Below are 15,243 nucleotides of genomic sequence, written 5' to 3' on the forward strand. Positions count from 1 at the left end.
GTTGGGTTTTGTTGGGTTGAGTTTTGTTGGGTTTGGTTTTGTTGGATTGGGTTGGGTTGGGTTTTGTTGGGTTGGGTTAGGTTGGGTTTTGTTGGGTTGGGTTTGTCAGGTTTCGTTGGGTGGGGTCCAAATAGGGGTGGAGTGGGTTGGGTTTGAGCATTAATTGAGTGGCTTCAAAATGCTGGAGTAACTCAGCGGGTCAGGTAACATCTCTGAAGAAAAGGAACATGTGACGATTTGTGTCAGGACCCTTCTTCAGACTGTAGGGGGATGTCCAGCTGTTGGGTTGGGTTTTGTTGGGTTGGGTTGGGTTTTGTTGGGTTGGGTTGGGTTGGGTTTTGTTGGGTTGGGTTGGGTTTTGTTGGGTTGGGTTTTGTTGGGTTTTGATGGGTTGGGTTGGGTTTTGATGGGTTGGGTTGGGTTTTGTTGGGTTGGGTTGGGTTTTGTTGGGTTTTGTTGGGTTGGGTTGGGTTTTGTTGGGTTGGGTTTTGTTGGGTTGGGTTTTGTTGGGTTGGGTTGAGTTTTGTTGGGTTGGGTTTTGTTGGGTTGGGTTGAGTTTTGTTGGGTTGGGTTTTGTTGGGTTGGGTTGGGTTGGGTTTTGTTGGGTTGGGTTTTGTTGGGTTGGGTTAGGTTTTGTTGGGTTGAGTTTTGTTGGGTTTAGTTTTGTTGGGTTAGGTTTTGTTGGGTTGGGTTGGGTTTTGTTGGGTTGGGTTTTGTTGGGTTGGGTTGGGTTTTGTTGGGTTGGGTTTTGTTGGGTTAGGTTTTGTTGGGTTGGGTTTTGTTGGGTTGGGTTAGGTTGGGTTTTGTTGGGTTGGGTTGGGTTTGTCAGGTTTTGTTGGGTGGGGTCCGAATAGGGGTGGAGTGGGTTGAGTTTGAGCATTAATTGAGTGTCTTCCCTCCCCACCACAGGTACAGAGCGCCAACGTGGAGTTGGAGGTGGTCCTGGGCAAAGTGCGCACGGAGCAGGCATCGCTGCGAGACTCTCTGTCCAAGATGAGTGCCATAAACGAGGGCCTGGCCCAAGACAAAGTGCAGCTGAACCAGATCATCCTGGAGGTAACCAGCAGCTTAGATTAGTTTAGAGATACAGCGTGGAAACAGCCCCTGTACCCACCGAGCCCGCACCGACCAGCGATCCCTGCACACTAACACTATCCTACACACACCAGGGAGAAATTACATTTATACCAAGCCAGTTACCCTACAAACCTGTGTGGGAGGAAACCGGAGCACCCAGAGAAAACCCACGCGGGTCACGGGGAGAACGTACAAATTCCGTACAGACAGCACCCGTAGTCGGGATCGAACCCGGGTCTCTGGCGCTGTGAGGCAGCAACTCTACCGCTGTGCCACCGTGAGAAGATGCAGAACAAGGGGTCACTGTTTACACACAAAGGGTCGCTCATTTAAGACAGAGGTCAAGTGAGTGAAGCTGCATTTGGTTTGGGATTCTGGTGAGTTCTGATGGTAGTAAGTGAAGGATGGGCCGAGTGGCCTTTCATTGCGGAGCACGGGGGTGCCTGTAACTCTTGTGTTTATGTTCATAAATGGCATGGGCAGGATTAGGTCATTCGGCCCTTCAAGTCGGCTCCACCATTCAATGGTGTCTGGTCTATCTCTCCCTCCTAACCCCGTTCTCCCGTCGCCTTCTCCCCGTAACCCCCCGTCACCCGCACTAATCAAGAGTCCGTCAACCCCTGACTCGTGTCTTGGCAGCTGGAGGAGGAGCGGATGACACTGCTGGAGCAGAAGAAGGAGCTGGAGCAGGAGAAGGGCTCGATCCGAGACGAGCTGGTACGGCTGGAGCAGGAGAAGCTGGACCTGCAGGGCGAGAGGCAGGGCCTGGACCACAGCCTGCAGCTGGTGGAGCAGAGCCGACACGGCCTCCAGCACGACCTCCTGGCCGCTCAGCAGGACAAGCGCGAGCTGCAGGAGCGGCTCGGACAGGTAACGGGCATCCTGACCCACCCACCTCCGGCCCACTGGACCTTGCCCATGGATCTCCCACGCTGTCCCCCCCCGGCAGTGCGAATATTGAGTAGGAAAGAACCGCAGATGCTGGTTTAGATCAAAGATAGACACAAAGTGCTGGAGTAACTCAGCGGGTCAGGCAGCATCTCTGGAGAGAAGGAATGGGTGACGTTTCGGGTCAGGGGTTGTGGGGAGAAGGCAGAATAGGGTTGAGAGGGAGAGGTGGATCAGCCATGATTGAATGGCAGAGTTGACTCGATGTATCGGGAGGAACAGTAGAAGGTCTGAAGAAGGGTCTCGACCCGAAACGTCACCCATTCCCTCTCTCCAGAGATGCTGCCCGTCCCGCTGAGTTACTCCAGCACTTTGTGTCTGTCTTCATTGTTAAGCCAGCATCTGCAGTTCCTTCCTACACACTGTCCCCCCCCCCCCCCCCCACGTACATATACTCCAGCATTGTCTGTAATAATCAAAGTCACCTGGCTGTTACCCAGACCCTGCTGATTAGTGAGTAAATATTCATTAAAAAGAGACATTTGGACAGGTAGATGAACAGGGCAGGTTTAGAGAGATAGAAGCATAGAAAATAGGTGCAGGAGGAGGCCATTTGGCCATTCATTGTGATCATGGCTGATCATCCACAATCAGTAACCCGTGCCTGCCTTCTCCCCATATCCCTTGATTCCACTAGCCCCTAGAGCTCTATCTAACTCTCTTTTAAATCCATCCAGTGATTTGGCTTCCACTGCCCTCTGTGGCAGAGAAAATGTATTTTCTCATCTCAGTTTTTAATGGCCTCCCCTTTATTCTTAGATATGGGCTAAATGCGGGCAGGTGGGACTAGTGTAGGTGGCACATGCTGGGCCTGTTTTCCGGTCTGTGTGACTCCATGAGTCAACGTTACGGAGCAAGTGAAATGTACCCAGCCACGTAACGAGGGGCAGTGGTGCATGTTAGAGGGGTACCGTTGCATGTTATAGGGGCAGCGTTGCATGTATAGGGGCAGCGATTCATGTTAGTGGGGTAGCGTTGCATGTTAGCAGGGCGGTGTTGCGTGTTAGAGTGGTAGCGCTGCATGTAAGCGGGGCAACGTTGCATTAAGTGGGGCAGCATTGCGTGTTAGCGGGGCGGTGTTGCATGTTAGCGGGGCGACGTTGTGTGTTAGCGGGGCAGCGTTGCGTGTTAGCGGGGCAGTGATGCATGTTAGAGTGGTAGCGTTGTATGTTAGAGGGCCAGCGTTGCATGTTAGCGGGGCGACGTTGCGTGTTAACGGAGCAGCGTTGCATGTTAGTGGGGGCAATGGTGCATGTTGGAGTGCCAGCGTTGCATGCTCGAGCAGCAGTGGTGGTGTGGGCACTGACGGAGGGTTTGTGCTGTCCAGGTAGGCCGTCAGAAGCAGACCGTGTGCGAGGAGCTGGTGGAGGTGCAGCGGGAGGTACAGCGGCAGGCCGAGGCGCTGGTGCGGGCGGTCAGGGAGCGGGAGGAGGTGACGCGGCTGAAGGCCGGCCTGGAGGTCCAGCTGTCCGCCGCCGAGCGCGAGGGCCGGGTGCTGGCGGACGAGGCCGCCGCGCTGAGGTGAGTGCGGCCGCTGGACACACGGCCCTGCAGCTGCCGCCTGCCGGACACAACGGAACAGCCCCACCCCCGCGCTCCACCCTCCACAGAGGCTGCTTTACACCTGGGACAGACAGGCAGACAGACAGTGCTGGAGTCACTCAGCGGGTCAGGCAGCGTCTCTGGAGACAAGGAATGGGTGACGTTTCGGGTCGAGACCCTTCTTCAGACTCAAAGAAACGTCACCTATTCTTATTCTCCAGAGACGCTGCCTGACCCGCTGAGTTACTCCAGCACTTTGTGTCTATCTGCGGTTGAATCCGGCATCTGCAGTTCCTTGCCTCACACGTCTCCACACCCTCCCATGGCTAACGCAGGCCAGCACCACCACTCCTTCAACACCCTGTCTACCCACGACACCAACACCCTGTCTACCCACGACACCAACACCCTGTCTACCCACGACACCAACACCCTGTCTACCCACGACACCAACACCCTGTCTACCTACGACACCAACGCCTGCTGCATGGGGCTCCCCAAGACCCTGGGACTGACCATCCTGCCCCAGGTACCCCACTCTCCCCCAAACCTCACCTACTCCCCTCAATCACCCTCACCTCACCCCGATCACTCTCACTCTCCCTCATCACGCTCTCTCTCCCCCTGTCTCCCCCTCCCCTGTCTCCCCCACCCCTGTCTCCCCCTCCCCCTGTCTCCCCCACCCCTGTCTCCCCCTCCCCCTGTCTCCCTCTGTCTCCCTCTCCCCTGTCTCCCCCTCCCCCTGTCTCCCCCTCCCCTGTCTCCCCCTCCCCCTGTCTCCCTCTGTCTCCCTCTCCCCTGTCTCCCCCTCCCCTGTCTCCCCCACCCCTGTCTCCCCTCCCCCTGTCTCCCCCTCCCCTGTCTCCCCCTCCCCCTGTCTCCCCCTGTCTCCCCCTCCCCTGTCTCCCCCTCCCCCTGTCTCTCCCTCCCCTGTCTCCCCCTGTCTCTCCCTCCCCTGTCTCCCCCTGTCTCCCCCTCCCCTGTCTCCCCCTCCCCTGTCTCCCCCTCCCCCTGTCTCCCCCTGTCTCCCCCTCCCCTGTCTCCCCCTGTCTCCCCCTCCCTGTCTCCCCCTCCCCTGTCTCCCCTCCCCCTGTCTCCCCCTGTCTCCCCCTCCCCTGTCTCCCCCTCCCCTGTCTCCCTCCCCCTGTCTCCCCCTCCCCTGTCTCCCCCTGTCTCCCCCTCCCCCTGTCTCCCCTGTCTCCCCCTCCCCCTGTCTCCCCTGTCTCCCCTCCCCCTGTCTCCCTCTGTCTCCCCCTCCCCTGTCTCCCCCTCCCCTGTCTCCCCTCCCCCTGTCTCCCCCTCCCCTGTCTCCCCCTCCCCTGTCTTCCCCTCCCCCTGTCTCCCCCTCCCCCTGTCTCCCCCTCCCCCTGTCTCCCCTCCCCTGTCTCCCCCCTCCCCTGTCTCCCCCTCCCCCTGTCTCCCCCTCCCCCTGTCTCCCCCTGTCTCCCCCTCCCCCTGTCTCCCTCTGTCTCCCCCTCCCCTGTCTCCCCCTCCCCTGTCTCCCCCTCCCCCTGTCTCCCCCTCCCCTGTCTCCCCCTCCCCTGTCTCCCCCTCCCCCTGTCTCCCCCTCCCCTGTCTCCCCTCCCCTGTCTCCCCCTCCTCTGTCTCCCCCTCCCCTGTCTCCCCCTGTCTCCCCCTCCCCTGTCTCCCCCTCCCCTGTCTCCCCTCCCCTGTCTCCCCCTCCCCTGTCTCCCCCTGTCTCCCCCTCCCTGTCTCCCCCTCCCCCTGTCTCCCCCTGTCTCCCCCGTCTCGTGTGCTGCAGGTGTGAGAAGGAGGCCCTGGAGACGGCGGTGTACGAGACCCGCCAATGGCAGTTGCTGCTGGAGTCACAGAAGGAGCAGCTGGAGGGAGAGAACCAGAGCCTGCTCCTGGCCAGAGAGGCCCTGCAGGGTAGGCCCAGCCCCCCCCCCCCCCCCCACTCCCCCCACTCCCCCTCCACACCTGACCCCCCACCCCTCACCCTGACCCTCCCACTCTCCCCTCCACCCTGACCCCTCACCCTGACCCCATGCCCCCCCACCCCTCACCCTGACCCCCCACCCTGACCCCCACTCCCCCAACCCCCTCACCCTCGACCCGAAACATCACCCATTCCTTTTCTCCCGAGATGCTGCCTGACCCACTGAGTTACTCCAGCATGTTGTGTCTACCTTCGATTTAAACCAGCATCTGCAGTTCTTTCCGGCACATACAAACATCAATCTATACATGCACACAAACATAGATGTATACGTAAACATACATGTATATACACACACACACACACACACACACACACACACACACACACACACACACAACACACACACACACAAAAATACATATACATTGATCCATCCTACCACAACTAGTGAGCAGTGCTGAGCTACTATCTACCTCTTTGATGACCCTCGGACTATCTTTGATCGGACTTTGCTAGCTTTCCCTTGCACTAAACGTCATTCCCTTATCTTGTATCTGGACGCTGTAAATGACTCGATTGTAACCATGTATTGTCTTTCCGCTGTCTGGATTGCATGCAACAAAGGCTTTTCACTGTACCTCGGTACACGTGACAATAAACTAGACTGAACTGAACATATTTACATATATCCATACATATATACTTACATCTATACATAAATTTACATACATCTGGAGATAGATATTGTATCAAACCTTTTCCATGTGCCTTGCCCACACTAATCCCTCTCCCCAGCCCCTCACTCTCTCCCCAGCCCCTCACTCTCTCCCCCAGCCCCTCACTCTCTACCCCAGCCCCTCACTCTCTACCCCAGCCCCTCTCCCCCCCAAGTCCCTCTCTACCCAGTCCCTCTCTCCCCATCCCCTCTCTCTCCCCCGCCCCCCCATCTCTCCCCATCCCCTCTCTCTCCCCCAGCCCCCCCATCACTCCCCCAGCCCCTCTCTCTCTCCTCCAGTCCCTCTCTCTCTCCCCATCCCCTCTCTCTCCCCCAGCCCCCCCATCACTCCCCCAGCCCCCCTCTCCCTCCCCCAGCCCCTCTCTCTCTCCCCCATCCCCTCTCCCTCCCCCAGCCCCCTCTCTCTCTCCCCAGTCCCTCTCTCTCTCTCCCCCAGCCCCTCCATCTCTCCCCGTCCCCCCATCCCCTCTCCCTCCCCCAGCCCCTCTCTCTCTCCCCCAGTCCCTCTCTCTCTCACCCCATCCCCTCTCCCTCCCCCAGCCCCTCTCTCTCTCCCCCAGTCCCTCTCTCTCTCTCCCCCGGCCCCTCCATCTCTCCCCCGCCCCCCCCATCTCCTCCGGCCCCTCATTGTCCCCCGTGTATTGCAGCTGAGAGTGGCCGTGTGCGCGCGGGCTGGAGGGGGAGCTGAGCCGGCTGGAGCGGGACCGCGGCGCCCTGGAGCAGAGAGTGTGTGAGAGTGAGCGGCAGTCCCAGCTCACCCCTGCAACACCAGCAGGCCGCACACCAGGCCGACCTGGACACCCTGCAGAGCGAGAAGGTGACGGGGGTAACACGGCAGGGAGGGGGGTAATGGGGAGGGGAGGGTAATGGGGAGGGAAGGGGAGGAGGGGGGTAATGGGGGAGGGCATAAACGGGGAGGACAGGAGGGGAGAGGGGGAATGGGAGGGGAGGGGGTAATGGGGAGGGATGGGGGTACCCAGTGCCTTGAGCTAACCTCTGACAAACCAACCAAATGGCCTAAATCCACTCCTTGGTGGAGCGGGAGCACATGGTCGCTGGCTGGGTGAGGTCGCGCGGGGCGGTGAGGTCGCGCGGGGCGGTGAGGTCGCGCGGGGCGGTGAGGTCGCGCGGGGCGGTGAGGTCGCGCGGGGCGTGAGGCCGCGCGGGGCGGTGAGGCCGCGCGGGGCGGTGAGGTCGCGCGGGGCGGTGAGGTCGCGCGGGGCGGTGAGGGCCGCGCGGGGCGGTGAGGTCGCGCGGGGCGGTGAGGTCGCGCGGGGCGGTGAGGTCGCGGCGGGGCGGTGAGGTCGCGCGGGGCGGTGAGGTCGCGCGGGGCGGTGAGGTCGCGCGGGCGTGTGAGGTCGCGCGGGGCGGTGAGGTCGCGCGGGGCCGGTGAGGTCGCGCGGGGCGGTGAGGTCGCGCGGGGCGGTGAGGTCGCGCGGGGCGGTGAGGTCGCGCGGGGCGGTGAGGTCGCGCGGGGCGGTGAGCTCGCGCGGGGCGGTGAGGTCGCGCGGGGCGGTGAGGTCGCGCGGGGCGGTGACATCCCACCCTTTGTCCCGTATTTGGGAGCGAGGAAGTCGGCGACACCTGGTCACGCGTGCTGGTATGACGTGTGCGTGTTGCGTGTTGCAGGAGCGTGCGGCAGGGCCTGGAAGAGGAGAGGGAGGAGCTGCTCCAGCAGCTGAGGCAGGAGCGCGAGGAGCTGAGCGCCCGCTTCGAGGCTGAGAAAGAGGAGCTGGGGGAGGAGATGGCCGCCCTCCAGCAGGAGCGTGACGATACCCTGTTGCTGGCCGAGAACGAGAAGCAGCAGGTGAGGAGCGTCGTGCGGGGGGAGGAAAGGCAGGCCCTGCTTCACTGGCTTGGCTTACTTTACTTTAGTTTGGAGATACAGGCCCTTCGGCCCACCTGGTCCGCCCCCGCCCAGCAATCCCCGCACACTAACACTATCCTACATACACCAGGAACAATTTGTACACGTACACCAGGCCAATTAACGTACACACCTGCGCGTCTTTGGAGTGTGGAGGGAACCGAAGATCTCGGAGAATACCCACGCAGGTCACGGGGAGAACGTACAAACTCTGTACAGACGGCGCCCTTATTCGGGATGGAACCCGGGTCTCCGGCGCTGCATTCGCTGTAAGGCAGCAACTCTACCGCCACTGGCTCACGAACGCTCACAGCGGTAAAGGACCGTTTGGGACAGCATTGAGATCCTCGAGGTCGTCCTTTTGAAGCACATTCGGTTCAGGTTTGTCACTATCGTGTGGGCCGACCGACGTGCAGAAGAAAGTGCAGGCAGGAACTGCAGATAAAGCACGGTTTACACCGAACACAGACACACAATGCTGGAGTAACTCAGCGGGTCAGGCAGCGTCTGTGGAGAGAAGGAATGGGTGACGTCTCGGGTCATGACCCGGCATCAAGCCTCTCCCCGTAAATCTATTCCATTATATCTCTGTTCCCCTTTAGATTGTGGGCTCCAGTAGACTTGAAAGCAAATCTCATGGTGCGGGTTACATTAATTGCAAAATGTTAATCTGAGGAAGAGTCTCGACCCGAAACATCACCCATTCCTTCTCTCCAGAGATGCTGCCTGTCCCGCTGAGTTACTCCGGCATTTATAGACAATAGGTGCAGGAGGAGGTCATTCGGCCCTTCCAGCCAGCACCGCCATTTATGTGATCATGGCTGATCATTCTCAATCAGTACCCCGTCCTGCCTTCTCCCCATACCCCCTGACTCCGCTATCCTTAAGAGCTCTATCCAGCTCTCTCTTGAATGCATTCAGAGAACTGGCCTCCACTGCCTTCTGAGGCAGAGAATTCCACAGATTCACAACTCTCTGACTGAAAAGGTTTTTCCTCATCTCCGTTCTAAATGGCCTACCCCTTATTCTTAACCTGTGGCCCCTGGTTCTGGACTCCCCCAACATTGGGAACATGTTTCCTGCCTCTAACGTGTCCAACCCCTTAATAATCTTATACGTTTCAATAAGATCCCCTCTCATCCGTCTTAATTCCAGTGTATACAAGCCTAGTCGCTCCTATACAAGCCTTGTCCTTCCGGCTACCCGGACTGGAGCCTCCGGGCCGAGGGCTGAGGTGACTGACGTACTGACTCTGACCCTTCACCCAGCTCCTGTCCTTGAAGGAGTCAGAGAAGGCCATCCTCTCTGAGAAGCTGGCCGGATCACAGCGGGAACTCGCCAACGCCGCCCTCGACCTGGAGCAACAGCGCAGGGAAGCCGGCACCCGGCACGAACAAGACCGGGTACATACGCCCCCCCCCTGCCCCACCTCCGACCTCTCCCCCCCCCCACCTCCTGACCTCCCCCCACCTCCTGACCTCCCCCCTTCCCCCCCACTCCTGACCTCTCCGCCACCTCCTGACCTCTCCCCCCCACCTCCTGACCTCCCCCCATCCCCCACCTCCTGACCTCTCCCCCCCACCTCCTGACCTCCCCCCCACCTCCTGACCTCTCCCCACCTCCTGACCTCTCCCCCCCACCTCCTGACCTCTCCCCCCCCACCACCTGACCTCTCCTCCCCACCTCCTGTCCTCTCCCCCCCACGTCCTGACCTCCCCCCCACCTCCTGACCTCTCCCCCCACCTCCTGACTTCTCCCCCCCACCACCTGACCTCTCCCCCACCTCCTGACCTCTCCCCCCCACCTCCTGACCTCTCCCCACCACCACCTGACCTCTCCCCCCCACCTCCTGACCTCTCCTCCCCCACCTCCTGACCTCCCCCCACCTCCTGACCTCTCCCCCCGCACCTCCTGACCTCTCCCCCCACCTCCTGACCTCTCCCCCCCACCTCCTGACCTCCCCCCATCCCCCACCTCCTGACCTCTCCCCCCACCTCCTGACCTCTCCCCCCCCACTACCTGACCTCTCCCCCTCCACCTCCTGACCTCTCCCCCCCACCTCCTGACCTCTCCCCCCCACGTCCCTGACCTCTCCCCCACCTCCTGACCTCTCCCCCCCACCTCCTGACCTCTCCCCCCCACCACCTGACCTCTCCCCCACCTCCTGACCTCTCCCCCCACCCTCCTGACCTCTCCCCCCCACCACCTGACCTCTCCCCTCACCTCCTGACCTCTCCCCCCACCTCCTGACCTCTCCGCCCCACCTCCTGACCTCTCCCCCCACTACCTGACCTCTCCCCCTCCACTCCTGACCTCCCCCCCCGTCCCCTCCCATCCCACCCCCCTCTCAGACACCCCTCCTCATCCCCCTCTTCCTATTCCCACTCCCCCCACCCCCTCCCACACCTCAGACACCCCACTCCCCTCCCCACCCCTCCACACCCCTCCCCACCCACCCCTCACACCCCCTCCCACTCCCTCCCCTCCTTTGACCACACTTTGTTGGCTTTACCTTGCAATAAACGTTATTCTGTTATCCTGTACATAGCTTCAAGGTGAGGTGGGGGGGAAAGATTTAACAGGAACTTTTTGACACAGAGGGTGGTGGGTGCATGGAACGAGCTGCTGGAGGAGGTAGTTGAGGCTGGGACTATCGCAACGTTTATGAAACATTTAGACAGGTACAAGGATAGACAGGTTTGGAGGGATATGGCCAAACGCAGGCAGGCGGGACTAGCGTAGATGGGACATGTTTGGCCGGTATGGACAAGTTGGGCCGAAGGGCCTGTTTCCACGCTGTATCACACCATGATAAAATGACCGATCTTTGTCCTGTGTTTTATCCCTTAACCCAATCCGAAACCATCCCATCCATCGCTGCAGAACCAAGTGAACAGCTGACGTCGGAGCTGAAGAATTTCCAACTGCGGTTTGAAGAAGAGGTCAGCTCCCACGAGCTGGAGATGAAGACCCACAACGACCAGTTCAAGGACTTGCTGATGCTGCGGGAAGCCACACTGCGGGAGGTTGGTGTGGGGGCAAGAGAATTTACCCCCTCTTTACAGGACTGTCCTATGAAGAAAGACTGGATAGACTCGGCTTGTACTCGCTGGAACTTAGAAGATTGAGGGGAGATCTTATAGAAACTTACAAAATTCTTAAAGGTTGGACAGGCTGGATGCAGGAAGATTGTTCCCGATGTTGGGGAAGTCCAGAACAAGGGGTCACAGGTTTAAGGATAAGGGGGGAACTCTTTTAGGACTGAGATGAGAATGTTTTTTTTCACACAGAGAGTGGTGAATCTGTGGAATTCTCTGCCACAGAAGGTAGTTGAGGCCAGTTCATTGGCTATATTTAAGCGGGAGTTAGATGTGGGCCCTTGTGGCTAACAGGGATCAGGGGGTATGGAGAGAAGGCAGGTACGGGATACTGAGTTGGATGATCAGCCATGATCATATTGAATGGCGGTGCAGGCTCGACGGCCGAATGGCCTACTCCTGCACCCTATTTTCTATGTTTCTACACAAACTCTGAGACGCTCCACACTGTTCCTTCACGGTACCTCGGTACATGTGACTCAATAAACTAAACTCACCAACTAATAAACAAATAAATTATAAACTAGTAAATAATGAATGAATAAATAAATATATAGACCGATAAATAAATAATAAACGAGCAATAATAAACTTAGCTGACTTACAACTCTTACTGGGGAAAGATCATAAGTGATAGGTGTCACCTTCTCCAAGCTCAAAATGATCTATTCTACATTTTCCTTGAGCTTTAAGTCCGTTTGATGTCTCAATAGACAATAGGTGCAGGAGGAGGCCATTCGGCCCTTCGAGCCAGCACTGCCATTCATTGTGATCATGGCTGATCATTCTCAATTAGTACCCCGTTCCTGCCTTCTCCCCATACCCCCTGACTCCGCTATCCTTAAGAGCTCTATCTAGCTCTCTCTTGAATGCATTCAGAGAATTGGCCTCCACTGCCTTCTGAGGCAGAAAATTCCACAGATTCACAACTTTCTGACTGAAAAAGTTTTTCCTCATCTCCGTTCTAAATGGCCGACCCCTTATTCGTAAACTGTGGCCCCTGGTTCTGGTCTCGTTTTCACACCTTACCCTTCCTTATCTCTGTGTCTCCCTCTCCCCCAACTCTCAGTCTGAAGAAGGGTCTCGACCCGAAACCTCACCCATTCCTTCTCTCCAGAGATGCTGCCTGACCCTCTGAGTTACTGCAGCATTTTGTGTCTATAGGTAATAAGGGATAGGAGCAGAATTAGGCCATTCGGCCCATCACGTCTACTCGGCCATTTTATCACTGCTGATCTGTCTTTCCCTCCCCCCCCCCCCCCCACATCGCCCTGTCTTCTCCCGTGACCGATCTTCTCCGCGCCTGTGGTCTGCAGGTGGAGGAACTGAAGACACAGCTGCAGGTGGCGGAGGACGCCCGGGGACGGTGTCCGTCGCGACCTGATCGATGCTCACCGTCGCATCCGCGAGCACCAGGAGGTGCAGGAGGTCCAACTCAAGGAGATCCTCGACATCAAGCGCTCGCTGGTCGACGAGGTGAAGGAGAAGGAGGCCGTGCAGCGGTCGAACGAGGAGCTCCGATCCAGCGTCAAGAGGCAGAGAGCGAACGAATCAGGTACAGAACCGACATCGAGCTGTACAGCCCAGGAGCAGGCCCTTCGGCCCGCAATGTCCCTGATGCCATGATAGACACAAAGTGCTGGAGCAACTCAGCGGGACAGGCAGCATCTCTGGAGAGAAGGAATGGGTGACGTTTCGGTCAAGACCCTTCTTCAGACTCTGACGTTTTGGGTTGAGACCCTTCTTCAGACTGACGTTTCAGGTCGAGACCCTTCTTCAGACTGACGTTTCGGGTTGAGACCCTTTTTCAGACCCTTCTTCTGTGATGTTAGCTTGGGTAAAATTGTAAATTGTCCCTTGTGTGAAGGATGGTGCTAGTGTACGGGGTGATCGCTGGTCGACGCGGACTCGGTGGGCCGAAGGGCCTCTTTCCCCGAATGACCAGCAGCATAATCAAGGACAAGTCTCACCACGGCCACTCCCTCTTCTCCCCTCCCCCATCGGGCAAGAGGTACAGAAGTGTGAACACGCACACCTCCAGATTCAGGGGCAGTTTCTTCCCAGCTGTTCTTGGGCAATTGAACGTCCTCTCACCAACTAGAGAGCGGTCCTGAACTACTATCTACCTCTTTGGTGACCCTCGGACTATCCTTGATCGGAGAGAAGGAATGGGTGATGTTTTGGGGTTGAGACCCTTCTTCAGTCTCGAACCGAAACATCACCCATTCCTTCTCTCCAGAGATGCTGTGTATCCCACTGAGTTACTCCAGCACTTTGTGTCTACCTTCGATTTAAAACCCAGCATCTGCAGTTCCTTCCTACACATTATATCCTGGGTCGGACTTTGCTGGCTTTACCTTGCGCTAAACGTTATTCCCTTATCACGTGCCTGTACAGTGTGGACGGCTCGATTGTAATCATGTCTTGTCTTTCCGCTGACTGGTTAGCACGCAACAAAAAGCTTTTCACTGTACCTCGGTACAGGTGACAATAAACTAAACTTAAACTGTAAACTTTCCACACTGTAATCTCCAAATCAACGCGCCGGGCTGTGTAACATTGGAATTCATAACTGGCCTTTTACCGTGAGTTACCTCAATAACCAAAAGTCTGTAGCCTCCATTTGCTCTGGTATTTTATTTCATTCACATTGTTTAAACTATAATGTTTCATTCTTAATGTTTTATGCTTTATGTACTTTATGTACGTTCGTGTTGTTACTTGCGAGCGGAGCACCGAGGCACATTCCTTGTACGTGTACATACTAGGCCAATAACTCAATTCAACGCTCTGGCCGCTGTTGCTGAGGATGCTCCTGACTCACGGTATAGGAGCAAAGAGGTCCTTCTGCAGTTGTACAGAGCCCCAGTGAGACCGCACCTGGAGTACTGTGTGCAGTTTTGGTCTCCAAATTTGAGGAAGGATATTGTTGCTATTGAGGGCGTGCAGTGTAGGTTTACTAGGTTAATTCCCGGAATGGCAGGACTGTCATATGTTGAAAGACTGGAGCAACTAGGTTTGTATACACTGGAATTTAGAAAGATGAGAGGGGATCTTATCGAAACATATAAGATTATTAAGGGGTTGGACACATTAGAGGCAGGAAACATGTTCCCAATGTTGGGGGAGTCCAGAACAAGGGGCCACAGTTTAAGAATAAGGGGTAGGCCATTTAGAATGGAGTTGAGGAAAAACTTTTTCAGTCAGAGAGTTGTGAATCTGTGGAATTCTCAGCCTCAGAAGGCTGTGGAGGCCAATTCTCTGAATGCATTCAAGAGAGAGCTGGATAGAGCTCTTAAGGATAGCGGAGTCAGGGGGTATGGGGAGAAGGCAGGAACGGGGTACTGATTGAGAATGATCAGCCATGATCACATTGAATGGCGGTGCTGGCTCGAAGGGCCGAATGGCCTCCTTCTGCACCTATTGTCTATTGTCTGGTGTCACCGTGTGTTTCAGTTTGAAGCGTGGCAACGAGGAGAAGGACCAGAGGATCTCAGTCCTGGAGGAGGGGAAGGCGAACGGTGAAAAGGAGTCGTCGGACCTGCGGGCAAACCTGCGCGAAGTGGAGAGATCTCGGCTGGAGGCCAGGCGGGAGCTCCAGGAACTGCGCCGGCAGGTGACTCCGCCAGAGGGGGAAGGGATGGTCACTGGGCACAACTGCGTTTAGTATAACAAAGACACGGAGTACTGGAGTAACTCAGCGGGTCAGGCAGCATCTGTGGAGAACACGGATAGGTGACGTTTCACAGAGTGCTGGAGTAACTCAGCGGGTCAGGCAGCATCTGTGGAGAACACGGATAGGTGACGTTTCACAGAGTGCTGGAGTAACTCAGCAGGTCAGGCAGCATCTGTGGAGAACATGTATGGGTGACGTTTCACAGAGTGCTGGAGTAACTCAGCAGGTCAGGCAGCATCTGTGGAGAACACGGATGGGCGACGTTTCAGTTTGGGACCCTTCATATCTTGTCACACCATGACGTCGATCAGTCCGAAGAAGGGTCCCGACCTGAAACGTCACCTATCCATGTTCTCCACAGATGCTGCCTGACCCGCTGAGGTACTCCAGCACTCT

The 15,243-nt window shown here is 57.3% G+C and overlaps 1 protein-coding gene across 1 annotated transcript in view; it reads left to right on the top strand.

Moving 5' to 3' along the window:
* Window positions 1-14,838, top strand: part of crocc (ciliary rootlet coiled-coil, rootletin) — a 50,441-nt gene extending 35,603 nt beyond the window's left edge. The window contains 14 exon segments of the mRNA XM_078425419.1: window positions 910-1,056; window positions 1,717-1,947; window positions 3,353-3,546; window positions 5,330-5,457; window positions 6,854-6,874; window positions 6,877-6,965; window positions 6,967-7,052; window positions 7,836-8,013; window positions 9,342-9,484; window positions 10,964-11,099; window positions 12,488-12,532; window positions 12,534-12,702; window positions 12,705-12,726; window positions 14,628-14,838. Of these exon segments, the coding sequence (XP_078281545.1) occupies window positions 910-1,056; window positions 1,717-1,947; window positions 3,353-3,546; window positions 5,330-5,457; window positions 6,854-6,874; window positions 6,877-6,965; window positions 6,967-7,052; window positions 7,836-8,013; window positions 9,342-9,484; window positions 10,964-11,099; window positions 12,488-12,532; window positions 12,534-12,702; window positions 12,705-12,726; window positions 14,628-14,838 (1,800 nt within the window).
* Window positions 14,839-15,243: the final 405 nt, after the last annotated feature.

This window comes from Rhinoraja longicauda, chromosome 30 (assembly GCF_053455715.1).
Source record: "Rhinoraja longicauda isolate Sanriku21f chromosome 30, sRhiLon1.1, whole genome shotgun sequence".
NCBI lineage: Eukaryota > Metazoa > Chordata > Chondrichthyes > Rajiformes > Arhynchobatidae > Rhinoraja > Rhinoraja longicauda.